This window comes from Trachinotus anak, unplaced genomic scaffold (genome assembly GCF_046630095.1).
Source record: "Trachinotus anak isolate AG129_WGS33_773 ecotype Australia unplaced genomic scaffold, CSIRO_AGI_Tana_v1 ptg000011l, whole genome shotgun sequence".
NCBI classification, from domain to species: Eukaryota; Metazoa; Chordata; class Actinopteri; order Carangiformes; family Carangidae; genus Trachinotus; species Trachinotus anak.
The window spans coordinates 12,642,032-12,655,242 of record NW_027273862.1 but is presented as its reverse complement, the minus strand read 5'-3'; the positions used below and the strand labels follow the sequence as shown (position 1 = coordinate 12,655,242).

At 38.4% G+C, this 13,211-nt stretch overlaps 2 protein-coding genes across 5 annotated transcripts in view; one reads left to right on the top strand and one right to left on the bottom strand.

The window, feature by feature from the left end:
* The window catches only part of LOC139627405 (hexokinase-1), a 37,144-nt gene extending 34,181 nt beyond the window's left edge, over positions 1-2,963 (top strand). For 3 of the 4 annotated variants that reach the window (XM_071488127.1, XM_071488130.1, XM_071488131.1), the window contains one exon: positions 899-1,182. In XM_071488127.1, coding sequence (XP_071344228.1) covers positions 899-1,046 — 148 coding nt within the window. In that variant the 3' untranslated portion in view covers positions 1,047-1,182. Of the gene's footprint in view, positions 1-898 lie in introns of all 4 variants that reach the window. The other variant, XM_071488129.1, reaches the window with a different exon arrangement.
* Positions 2,964-3,260: 297 nt separating this feature from the next.
* tacr2 (tachykinin receptor 2) lies at positions 3,261-12,533 on the bottom strand. Its single transcript, XM_071488133.1, has 9 exons — positions 12,398-12,533; positions 11,855-12,141; positions 10,921-11,072; positions 10,235-10,530; positions 7,147-7,341; positions 6,434-6,584; positions 5,364-5,483; positions 5,197-5,273; positions 3,261-5,111 (listed from the first exon to the last, which is right to left on the bottom strand). Exons 3-9 carry the CDS (start codon positions 11,053-11,055, stop codon positions 4,799-4,801), a joined length of 1,287 nt encoding a protein of 428 aa, XP_071344234.1. The 5' UTR covers positions 11,056-11,072; positions 11,855-12,141; positions 12,398-12,533; the 3' UTR covers positions 3,261-4,798.
* Positions 12,534-13,211: the final 678 nt, after the last annotated feature.

Sequence of the window (13,211 nt, the reverse complement as noted above, 5' to 3'; positions counted from 1 at the left end):
CTTAGCCATCTCATGACAACATTAACTGGAAGCTGGATATACTAGATACTGTATATTTTTGTATGTCACCATGTGGCTTCATACTACATTTTGGGAATGAGTGTGCATTTAGCCTTTGTTTGCACACTTGCATTTGCAAGTTGGCCAAAGCTTAATGCTAAAAAAACTCAAGACAACATTTTATTTACTTCCTTTATTGTAAGTGCAAAAAAAGAAAACAACAATGTTTTGTACTGAGCAACTGATAACATACACTGGTCTGATACACTGAACTAGTGTGCAGCTACTGTAATGACATCATATCATAAAAAACTAATGGCCACGGGATAATTTTATTAACGCTGAGTCAATTCATGGCATGTAGAGTACAAGTTGTTGCGTTACATTTATTTAGCAGACACTCCATCCAGATCATGTTGCGTCATGCTTTAGTAATTTCATAATCAAATATAAGATGTGTTTCCAGTTGCATCAAACACTTAGAGATACCTACGTTTAAAATGATTCTCACTTAACCTCCTGTCCAGTTCCAGAATCTGCTCCATTATTGATGTGGGTAATGTCAGTTTACCACATGCCATGGACAAAGTGCCTAATCCTTTCAATCTACAGTCAGTGGCAATATCAGGAGAAACTAAGACTCTGTTTATGGCAAGCTAACATTACCAGAGAAGGCACCTGCATATCCAAACTTGTTAAACATGTATCAAACGAGTTTTACCAGCTTTGGCTGCAGACCTCCCACCTGCAGGCTGATTCGGACCAACTGTAGCAAACCAGGATCTCACTCACTGACTTGTTAGTGCCCTACATTTAGACTGCCTTGGTTTTTCTACTTCAGTACGATATTTTTCACTTCACTGTATAACATTATGTCAAATCTTTTCTCTCTTTCTAGTTTCTCCCGGATCATGCACCAAACAGTTAATGAACTGGCTCCTCGGTGTAATGTCAACTTCCTGCTGTCAGAGGATGGGAGCGGGAAAGGAGCTGCACTCATCACAGCTGTGGGCTGCCGACTGAGACAAGAGCTGAACAATAAATAGAAAATATTTTTTGTCTTACTGTTAACTCCCCACTTCTCTGGGTTCCCCCTCTACTCTTGTCTTTCACTATTTTCTCACCCATTGTCTCCTTTTCCTCCTAAATCAAACCAGTTCAGTCAATGCATCACGCTCCAGTAGCTGCTTTAGTCTGTCTACGTGACAGAGAAAGAAAGAGATAGCTTTCTCTGCTGTGTTAGGACGCACAGAGTCAGGCACTATGTTGTAGCTAGATTATGTTTGATTAACCATTGTAACAATAGCCAAATCCTTAAGGTCTTTGAATTTTTTTGATTTCTGAGGTTACACTCATTATAGATATAATAAATGCACATTGAACTCCTGAGAAAATGTGCAGAGCAGGAAAAAAAAGACTTCAAAAATGCTCCTATGTCGCCATCTGGAGGATTCCTCTCATAACTGAAGTCTGTTGCAACACAGCAAGCACAACAGGGTCATTTCAACAAAACATTGCAGTATAAATAAAAAACTTTGATTATAGCAACATGTTCAATAGAGGCAGGGACATAAAGAAAAACACTGGTTTAGACCAAAGTGTGTCTGCTGTAGACTACTCACATTTTAAAAGGGAATAAGGTGATATATAAATGTGTAATGAAATGAATGGCAATATTTTTTTTTGTTTTAAATTTTTAATATCTTACCCAGATATAATACAATATGTTATACATACAGTGTTGCTATTTATTTTATTTTTATATTGGGAGGTGTTGAAAAATGTTACATGTTGCAATAATGATGCACAGAGAGGAAGCCATTGTCCAAAATGCCCTCAGATGGTACCTGTGTTGTAAATGAGGGTGTGACATGACAGAGAGGGGACTTGATCTGCAGGGAAAGCCATGTCGCGTACTAACTGAATGTGCATATCTGTTCTAATTTAAGACAAAAATCCTATTTTTCTCAGACGTACTCTACTGTAAAATATGTCCAAAGAGCACTTGTATTTTACTAAGTAGAAATCCTGTTGTTGGTACTGATCACAGCTGCTGATAATTTGTTGTTGTCTTAAGAAGTACCGGCTGCCCTCATCACCACAGCGAGGCTTACAGTTACCCAGCAACAGCCATGAAACAGGAATGTGGTGCTAACAATGATGCCAGAGGAACAACAATGGCCAAACTGTGTATAAGAAGGATGTTACAGTAACTGAAACTTTAAGGGAATTTTAAACATTTTGAAAATAAAGCTCCTTCCTACACTCACCCGCTGTTCTCCATGTGCTCGTAAAGGCTGTATGGCTCAGTCATGTAGCACAATTCTTGCAAATTCAATATTTATTTTTCTCTTTGATCAGATGATTATGTTAATGACTGCAACTTATGATACTCTATGAAGGATTTATATTTGTAAAGATTTATTTGATCACTGTCAGTTCTCTGAGACATTTTTATTTTAGGCTGGCCTTTTTTGATCTCACATAAAGATATTCTAATCTATACTATATGAAGGCAAATGTTTTTAAAATTAGAAATATGCATTCTTACACTTGGTATCCATGTAAGACAGGGTATCATAATTAAATGGCAGTTGAAATGCAAGGATGGACCTTTGAGATTTTACTAAAAGATTTACTGCCATCACAGTGAATCACTGTGAAATTCTGGCTTGTGAGGAAAGGTTAACACCTGTCCAACCTGAAGCCAATACTGATAACAAATCATAGCAATGGAAGTGAAAGCTAGTTGAATTTCCACTCCTACTTACTGCCAGGATAAAGAAGGCCAGCCTCTCCAGCAGGTCCTAAGCTAACCTGCCTTCAGAAGTCAGTCTAAAAGCCATCCCCATCACACAAAACCTTAATCTCTTAATCTCTTTGCCTCTGTTCACAAAACCCAGACTGTATCCGTCCAACACTGTCAATCAACCAGTCACTAAATAAAACCAAACCTGTGTCAATCCGATGTCATAGTTCTTTACACCAGAGATTTTGCATATTTTGCATGGATTCTGTTTGGTGATGGTGTCACTGTTCAATGAGAACATTAAGTTCAAGCACCCATGTCTGTTACCATTAGTCCCAAGTGTTGTCGAGCAATGAACTAACTCTGCACCAGCTCCGGACCTGTTTACTCCAGAATTAGACCTCTGATCCCTCTGTCGCTGGAGGCAACTGACACAAACAAAACGTTTGTTACAATAGTTGAAATATCTCAATGGGATCTCTCCTTAATATATAAAAAAGAAGTGTGAGTATTTATTGCACTGCAATTTTATTGCCATTTTTACATTTATTAAGCATATTACTTTATTTCGACAAATACATGTGTTTCATACCATCACTGTGTGCATTTTAAAAGTGAAAAACTTGTTACAAGGAATCAAATGGATTTTACTACATTCTGAAATGTTAACGGCTACTTAGTTTACAGCATCATGACGTGACTGTTAATGTGCAACCATCACATGAGTTGCACATTTACATTTACGCTTCATTAGCATATTTTACATTAATCTACTCAATAGATGTCAAAGTTACATTTCACATCAGATTCTTCTAAGTAGCAGCACTTTGACATTTTAATCTGGACTATACTGTACACACTGACCATGAAAAATATTACACTTGTATGAACCAGTGAGATAACAATATATGAGCAACATACTACATGACTGCACACTGTGTGACTGACATTCAAAAGGAAATCATACTTTACAGTAATGGATATATGCTAACAATATAATTCATGTTAGGGAGCTTTAGCAAATTCTGTGAACTGAGGTAAATTCCTTCTAAAATGTATAATGATAAATTAATGTCAGTGTTAATGTTGTATTTAGAAACAGGTGCTGCTTCCTTGACTGTCAATCACTGCTTCCGCTTTCACAGAGGATGTTCTTTCTTATGGTTAGAAAATGTTGAGGTTGGTCCTGTTGCTACACATAAAAGTACACAGTCATGGTGTATGTGTCACCTCCTGCTTTTTGTAGCTTGGCATTTATTATAAAGTCATGAAAGTGGCCATTCCCAGCCAAACTATAGGAGCTAACCTGGATATTGGTGCTTATTCTGAATGATGTCAAGTTTTTTTTAATAAAGGGAGTAACCAGTGAAAGACTTCAATTATCATTTTGTGCATAATGGTTGGTGAAGAAAAATAATTAAATAGAAAATGAACATAAAAAATGCCCCTTTAAGAATGAAGTTCTGTGTCCTGTGATAGACAAAAGGAAAGAAAACAAAAACCTTAAGGCTTAGTGCTGATGCATGTGAACTGTTCATCCAATGTATGGACTATAAAACCAGTAACCACAGATAAAAAACTTCACAATTACACTAAAAAGAAAGGATTTACAAGATGGAGAAAGATGGATGGATTTATCATCAGACTGTCCCGCTAGCAGCAAATGCTAATGATGCCAGAGTAAGTCACTCTTGTTGTTTGGTATGCAGATGTATTTTCTCCCATTTAAAACTATATTTTCTCGTGTTCACTTTGACAACTTTGGTATCAACAGCAAATCATCCATCTGCTTTATAGCCACCTCCATTTCTTTACTGCTGTAACAAAGAAGATTCCAGGTCCCAACTCAGGTCTTATGAACATTTTCTTTCTTTTCCACATGGATGAATGTCACCGTGGTTTGATGAGCTCTGATTGGCTGTTGGCAGGCCCACGTTTATCTTTGTCTTCATTGGCTGCAGTCTTTATTTTAGTCATCTCTGTTTTACCTATAGAAGAACCCTGTTTCCTTCCCATCGAGGATGTGCTCATCATGAGTTGTTTCAATTGTCAGTGGTTGTGCTCCATAAGTGATGATTTTATATCATCTAGCCTCTTCACCATGTATGTGTTGTTGTGTGCACTGTGTGTTTTTGGCTGCATGCAAGTGTTGTGCTCTGTGTTAAGCTCATTTTTAACAGCCAAGTTTGAGTCGTAGGTGTTGTTTGTTTTGATAGAGGTGTGTGCGTATGAGGTGTCAGTGCGGTGGCTGCGTGTCATGGTGACTCTAAAGGTGTGTGTGTGCTGAAGTTCCATCTTGTCTTCCTCCGACACTTTGATGAAGGGACACCAAGCAAACGCATGACGGAAACCAGCACGAAACCTGCAGAGAGAGGGGAGAGTTGGTTGTCTGCTTCATGTTTCGGGACACTGGAACCTGAGGACGTAAGAATGTTTTTTTTTTTTACCTTTGGTTTAGACAGCAGTAAATGATGGGATTGTACATGGTCGAGCTCATCGCTAACCAGAATATGGCCAGGTATACCTGACAAGGAAAGAAAACATGATGCCTGTTGAATAGAAGGTTTAGCCCAAAATGAATTAATGAATAGCAGGCAGAGAGACAGCTGCTAACCTGTTGAATGTAATGTTGTTTATAAATGTCTCTGTTAAATGATCCCAGTATGAAGTAGATGTGGTAAGGCAGCCAGCAGAGGGCAAAGGTCACCACCACCACAACCATCATCTTCACCACCTATGGGAAGTCACAAACAAACATTATTTAAGCCCATGTTACTGTTGTATTTCAATTTTACTTTGTGTCTAAACACACAATATGTAACTCCTGCCGCTATAGGGTCTCTAAATCAAAACAATAACAAAGGCGTTGTTGTATGACGTCATGAAATAGCATGGGATCGTGGGAATTCTTGTCTTCACTACCATTATTGTAAGCTTCTCCCACTTAGGATTCCTTCAGCGTCGGTCATTCAATAGGTTTTTGCTGGGAGCCAAATTATCCACAGAGGTCTCCTTCCCAAAACAAACAGACCCGTTTTGCTGACTATAGGCTATGGCGAACACAAGACATCAGGTAAGGGTTGCTGTTAACTTAAGTTTTGATTGCTTCTCTGATAACTTATAAAACAGACATTCAGGAGGTTTTTACCAGCATCTGAATTATCCAGAGGTCTCCTCCACAACCAAGAGACCAGGTGATTAAAACCAGTAGGGTATTTTGATGTGGGTGGGAGCTGAGCTGAGCTGCCTGACATTTGTTCAGCTTTTTCTCTGATAACTTAACATCCAGATGTCTAATGACTAAAAAAGTGTATCCTAAAAATGCGGCTTAAAACTGCATAAAAGTCAATGTTGAGCATTTGGCAGACAGCCACATTACTGACACTTGCGCATAGGGCATATGACGTCATTGACAGGCAACCAAAGAAACCTTTTTTCTCTAGGTTTGAGAATTGCTGGAAACATTTGGGATGATGTAAGTACACAACTTAAAAAATATATATAACATAGGTCTAGTCATTTTTAGACATTTTAATGTGGAAAAGTTAAACTTCATCTCATTTTTATATATTATAGCTCAGTTCAGCTCAGCTAAATTTAGTCCATTCTGATAATACTGCAGTTGACACATTAAAAGCCCAGAGTTGTAGTTTATGACAGCAGAAAAGTAGAAGTGTGTGTGACCTTTCTCTTGGCTGTTATCTGGCTGTGGTAATGGTCTGAAGCCTCTCCAGGGATATGTCCACCCCAGAGTGACTGGCCGACCAAACTGTAGGTCACCAGCATCACCAGGAGAGGGAGCAAGTAGATCAGCAGTATCACTGCAAACTGATAACTACAGACAGAAAGAGAGAGAGAGAGAGAGAGAGAGAGAGAGAGAGAGAGAGAGAGAGAGAGAGAGAAGGGCTAGTGACTCCTGGTGATTTAAAAAAATAATAATAATTAAATTCAGACAGGGGACTTGTCCTCAGTGAACCATTAGTGACATGACCATTATGGCCATGTGGTCATTTGATTTTCTAATAAGCTTTTAGTCATTAAGTCATGAATAAATAGATTTTGTTTCACACGCTTCTTTTACAGGAAGTGTCAGACAGTCCTTGGGAGGTGAGAAGCCGAGCACATGAACATAAGCAGATGAACCATCCAAATAAATGTATCCCTAACAAAAATGTGGACTCAGTTTTTTTTTGAATTTGCTCATTATAATAACTTGATACTTGTGTACTGATCTGCAATATATATATATAACATATAACAAATATAGGCCCTATTTGTACATATATGTGCAAGTGTATAAAAAAGATCAACCACCTATTGTTTTATTGATCTACCTTGTTGCAAATGTCACTGTCTTTCTTTATACTGGGTTTTAATTATTAATCTTGTTCTCTCACCTTAGCTGATGTTTTCCTCCATAATCATCAGGCCAGTCAACCATGCACACAGTTCTGGGGTAATAAAATCTTGTCACGCTGTAGTAGCACTGAGGGAAAGCCAGTGATATTGCTACAATCCAAATCAGAGCAATCACAACCTTTGTAGAAGTGGAGGACAGGCGGGGCTTCAGAGGGTGGATGATGGCCATGTACCTGAAAAAAGAAGAAAATTTTTACATTTATATATATATGTGTGTGTATCTTTGCCTTCAGATAAACAGTCAGAAAACTGATGTTCAACTCACAGGAATAGACATAAAGTCTAACCCTAAAAGCTCTTCTTTGCATGGACATCTGTGGCAAGGGGGTTATAAGTTGAGGTCTGTTTTCTCAATAAAAATATACCTACTTATTCATGAAACCACCAGATGTGAAATAACAAAAAAAAAAAAAAAAAAAAAATCTCTTTAAAAGTTCTTGCTGTGTGTTATTTTAAATAGCTTATATCAAAAGCATTTTTGATTGTATGTAAGAATGTATATAAAATTACATTTTGAAAGGAGAAAAAGTTATTTGTTATAAAGTTGATAAAGTTCATTTATCCTTGGCTGGGAAGATATTTTCACCACCACCACATTTTCTGTGGTCTTCAGAATTATTATTATTATTATTATTATTATTATCTAGATCATATCTCAAGGCACTTTAAAAGTCTTATGGAAAATGGGCAGACACATATTCATGCATAAATCTGCATTTACGTAAGCATGAAGATTTATTTTCTATTTCTCTGTCTGTATGTATGTCTTTATCTGTCTGTGGTTATGTTCTGGCAAACTGCCAAAATTATAATCATAATATTTTAGTCCTCGGTACATGTCTGTATCAGAGAAACATAATTCAGTGTACTGACAGTAACCGAGGGAAACGCAGAAGAGGGAAAACCTGAATAATCAAGTAACAGCAGAGACTCACTGACCATTTACATGAAATATAAATGATCATGGACAATAGCTTCTGTAAGTATTTGCATATCTGATGTGCAAGAACAAGAATATTTATGCACAAGGAGGTGAAACCTACATTAAAAAAGAAATAGAGGCCCCTGTTGTAACCTAAGTAGTTCACTGATGGCAGCTATGAATCATGTAATTGAGAAGACAGAATAAAACTAATGAGGGTGAAATAAATATAATAAATACCAATAATCCTGGTGGCCATGGTAACCCATCGTGAATCCTATATGATGTATTTAAATTCATTTGCTCAGCAGCATTACTCAGTATTGTCACCATTATAGTTAAATGATTCAGCAATGGCTTTGAATCGTTAATCGGAATTATTCAGGACTGACAGCATGAATGTATTTGAATGGCTGTGCCTCTTTTATTTTCTCAGCTTTACTTTTATACATAATAACAGAGTGGGAGCTTGCATAAAATGATTTGTGTTAAAATGATTTGCATTCTGCTGTTTGTACACTTGGGAAAAATGTGGCCTGAAATGAACCTCAGAGAAGCGTAGGGGAAATTACTTAACGGATGAAACAAAAAAATGTTTAAACTTTTTACCTAAACGCTGAAACACAAGCAGAAATAATGAACCATAAAAAAAAACAAACAATCTTTTATAGGACAGAAGATGATATCATGTAATCAGTTATGGTGGCTCTGTTGTGTAAAACGATGACCACTCATGGGTCTTTTACTTTCTTTTACATCAACCTTAACTCTCACTACTCATTTTCATTCTCGGTTACAGTGGCCTCACTCTTTAACATGTTTTGATTGGCACATGTCACATGTCACATCAGACCCACCTCTACAAACCTAAAAGGTGCGCTTAGAGTTGTTGCTGCCGTGTGGAGGTAACTGTGATTAACACACTTTGTGCCACTTTATGACTGAAGATTATGTTCAACAGTTTATCTGTTTATTGTGTCATTGATTTCCATTTGCTGCTGCAGCTGATAACACAAAAGGAGAGCCTTGAATAAATCACGTGAACTGATGATTCTGTAAAGTGGAAATTAATGAGGAGGAATTATGGAACTATAAACAGATTTTACAACTGGTCTGATCCCTGTATACGTCTCATTCATCACCGCACCTGTCCTGAGCCACAGAGAGCCATGCATCATATATGGCATGTGCATATATGAGAGAATAATGAAATGCCGCAATGAAAGTCTCCTCTGGAACAATTGTATTGTACAGTTAATTGGCTGCACCGTTGCTATGAAATGTAGTCTCATAGAGCAGTCCTGTGAAGTTCACAATATTCAGTCTCCTTTGTGTATGTAAATGAGGGTGAACAAAGCATTGGAAACACCTGCAGTCTAATGCAACACCATCACTAACCACAGCCTCAAAAATGATCACTAGTTTCATATATAGAATATCTATTATAGAACTGTTGTATTTTACTTTTATTGCATTAGATTGTACAAGTTTACCTAATAAAGTATTAACTAAGTATACTTATCCTATGTTAAGCACAGTTTCATAGTAAGAACAGACGGCCCATTCATGTTCCAGTAAGCATTAATGACATCTGTATCTCTGCTGCCTGTTGACCCATATCTCCTTCATGCAGCTTTTTCATCTGTATCGAGTGAACAGTTTCTGATGATGTTATCAAGTGATGCTCATGTGTCTGAATGACTGGTCATTTCACAGGAAGTTGCTGCTTGATCTCAAAGAACAAACTCCTGACTGGGCATGACCAGATCAACCATTAAAGACCAAAATACATGGGATGATGTGTAGTTTCCAGGATATGTATTACACATCAACCAGTGTGTAAACCACAAAACCATAATTACAATCTATGAAGAAAGAAACATTGATATATCACAGATAGTGTAGTAACATAGTTAAATGGGCTATAATACAACATGGTTTCTGTACTGCTGAGTTGACTGATTCACTAACTGGTCATCCATCCCTTTTTGACTGTTTGCATAATGCATCTCCTCACTCATTCACTGTCTAATTGCTGGTTCTTAGGCACTGACTTGTTGGATGAGAGCACCAGCTTAACTGTAATGTTAAAGAAACACACCGAATAGTTCAAGTTAGACCTAACGGGGTCATTGCTTTCTCACCTGTCAACTGCGATGGCAGCCATCGAGTATATTGATGAAAACATTGCAGTGATGGGGAAGAAGTTCTGAAATCGACAGTAGCCCAGGCCAAAGTACCAGTCGTTGTGAAGCGCATACACAAAGTTGAAAAGAGTGTTGAAGGTTGCCATGGAAACGTCAGAGAAAGCCAGGTTGACAATGAAGTAGTTGGTTACAGTCCTCATGCGTCTGTGAGCGAGGATAATCCAGATCACTGTGACATTCCCAGTAATGGACACCAGGATGATGAGGGAGTAGGCTATAGCCCACAGAGCCACCTGAGAGAGGAGAGGAGTAAATGATACTGAATTAAACATCAGTAGATAATATTATGGGATTTGAAGAATGCATTCAACAGAGGCACTGATCATTCAAATAATAAAGCAAACCTCAAACCTTTGATATTATCCTAACTGTATTTATTTCAACACTTTCCATGAGTGTCTAATTAGTAATATCACAGCCAGATTACAAAATGTAATCATGTAATCATAAAGGATCATTTCTATTACTCTTAGACTATATATTGACAAACATCTAATTTCAAAAAGCATCAATTTTTGTTTGGTTATAGAAATTTTACAGAACTTTAGATCCACAGTTTCATTTCAAAGAGCTGCCTCTGACTTCCACCAATTTCATTTCTAATCTCGCTGTATTTCTCCCACCTGCCAGTCGGGCTGCTGGAACTGATTCCCAGTCGTCTCGTTTCCGTCCTCCAGCCAGTCGGCGGTCACTGATAAGGGCAATGAAGTGGCCTCCATGTCTCGTTCAATGTGTAGAATAAGACTTTCTGCGTCCATATTTCCTCCCTGTTTACCTGGTGACAGACACTTTATGTATACCTGTACGTGCGTTGTGCGCCATGCGTATTGAGACTAAATGAGGGGTAGACTAGTTATATTCTCCTGAAGGAGCCTTACAAATGTATAAAGATGTGAATGTGGTGTGTATTTGCCAGTGGCAAACATTAAACATGTTTCATGTACCTTCAGTGGGCTAACCTCTCTATGACATGCTCTTCCACTGCGCCTATAGACAACAGGCAAAAATATTCACCCGCCAACCACTTGTGGACCGTTTTAGCTCGTACTTTATCAAAGTAAAATGTTTATTTTTTTTAATTGTTTCATTGTTGCACCATGAAACAATTATCCATTTCAGATTTGAGGTAGTCAAATTACTCGGTTTAGCTGTGAAGGCATTTGGCTCTCTGGGCATCAGCAGAGTCGAGTTAATAATCATGCATCATATCACTGTTGTGGCAAGTTTCACAGTCTCCTGATAGTCTAATCTTACCAGAACATATGTTAGTTTTAACTAACAAAATCCTTGTGCGTTAAATAAAACAAAGCGCACTTGGTTTTTGTCCACATTCGATCAAGCTTCAACAACTATTACCAAAGCAAAGTGAATTTATGGGCTGACATGCACATACTCCAGGCATTTAGCGCACACACTCACAATAACAGGGTGGTTTGACCACAGAAGCGCAACAGTCACAGCACAAGTGATGAATTCATGCATTGGACGACCCCAAGGATGTTCTCCTCAAAAAATAAGTGAATATCTCTCTCGGATTATTACTTTCATCTCTCTTACCTCTCTATTTGCGCCGTTGAGTGGTCAGTTTTAACATCAGTTGGTCCAATCCATCGCTGTTTATATGAGAAGATTAGACTCCTTCTGCGTAATGGACAACCAGGTCCATCCAATAATCCATCAAGACATCGCTGCTCTCTCACTATCTCCCTCACACACAGAGACACACACACACACAAATACACACAAATACACACACTCTGTCTCTCCCTCCTAGAAAGTGTAATTCGCTTATCACGGCACAGGCTGCTGAGGGCGAAGGAGGCGCACAGACGCGTGGAGCTGTGCTACGAGAGGAGGAATGAAAGAATCAGAGCAGCTCTGCTTCTCACTCTGGTTTGCAGCTGTAAAATGTGGCAAAAACAGCTGTTAATGAAAGAGGAAATCTTGAAAGAGACAGAGAAAGGAGAATGGGAGAAACCGCAGAGTGTTATCTGTGCGTGGCTCCGTCTGAACCAAGATATGAAATGAATTGAGTATGAGTGAAATAGAGACTAAATTAGCAATATGAGGAGAGAGAGGTGATGAGATCTCTCCTGTTACCTGTAATGTCCTGCAGCCATCAGCTCCCAGCTCCCCTGAAATTTGAATCAGGTTTGTGGTGGTTTGGTGTTATTGCCTTGACCTAGCCATTATCTACTTTCCTCTGTCAATATGCAGGAGACACACAGAGAGGCCTGATGTGCAACATGGGTTAGACTTTTGTTTTGCTGGGCGGTCTGAGAACAGATAGAGAGCTCTTAGGAGATTTCACTGTTCATACATTTGCATTATGTAGATATACAATAAATACAGACTCACTTCCTCAGTGAGATGCTTCTTTAATAGCAAATTCCATAAATACTACCATAATTTCTTGATTTGTTTCTTGTTTTCCGTTTCTCCGGCTGACAAGATCTCTGTTTTTGAGGTTGTGCTTGATGTTTTTCTTGTTCCTCTCACATATTCACAATCAACACATGACATGATTCATCATTATTCTTCTGCTGATCACACTCCCATTTAATGAGCTGTTAGTCTGTGAAAAAGCAAAGAGGTGGTCCATTGAGTGGTTTGATATCTAAATTAATTGCAATGTTTCCAAAGGCTGAGAATTTATCTGAGGTGAACTGATTGCAGGATTGAAAACAAGGGGAGTGACCACAGAGGCTGAAACACCACAGCCAGACAGAGAGAGACAGAGAAGCTCCTGCCGTCTGTGCCGTTAGTTAAAGCTGTGGCACCTGAAACATCACAGAACACTTAAATGTCCCAGCAGAGACTGAATGAGTCAGTGTTTATGTACTGCTGCTTTAAGAGTGTGGACGTAAATAAAAGTATTAAAATATGTGCGTGTAAGTTAAGTCCACAGGTGTCC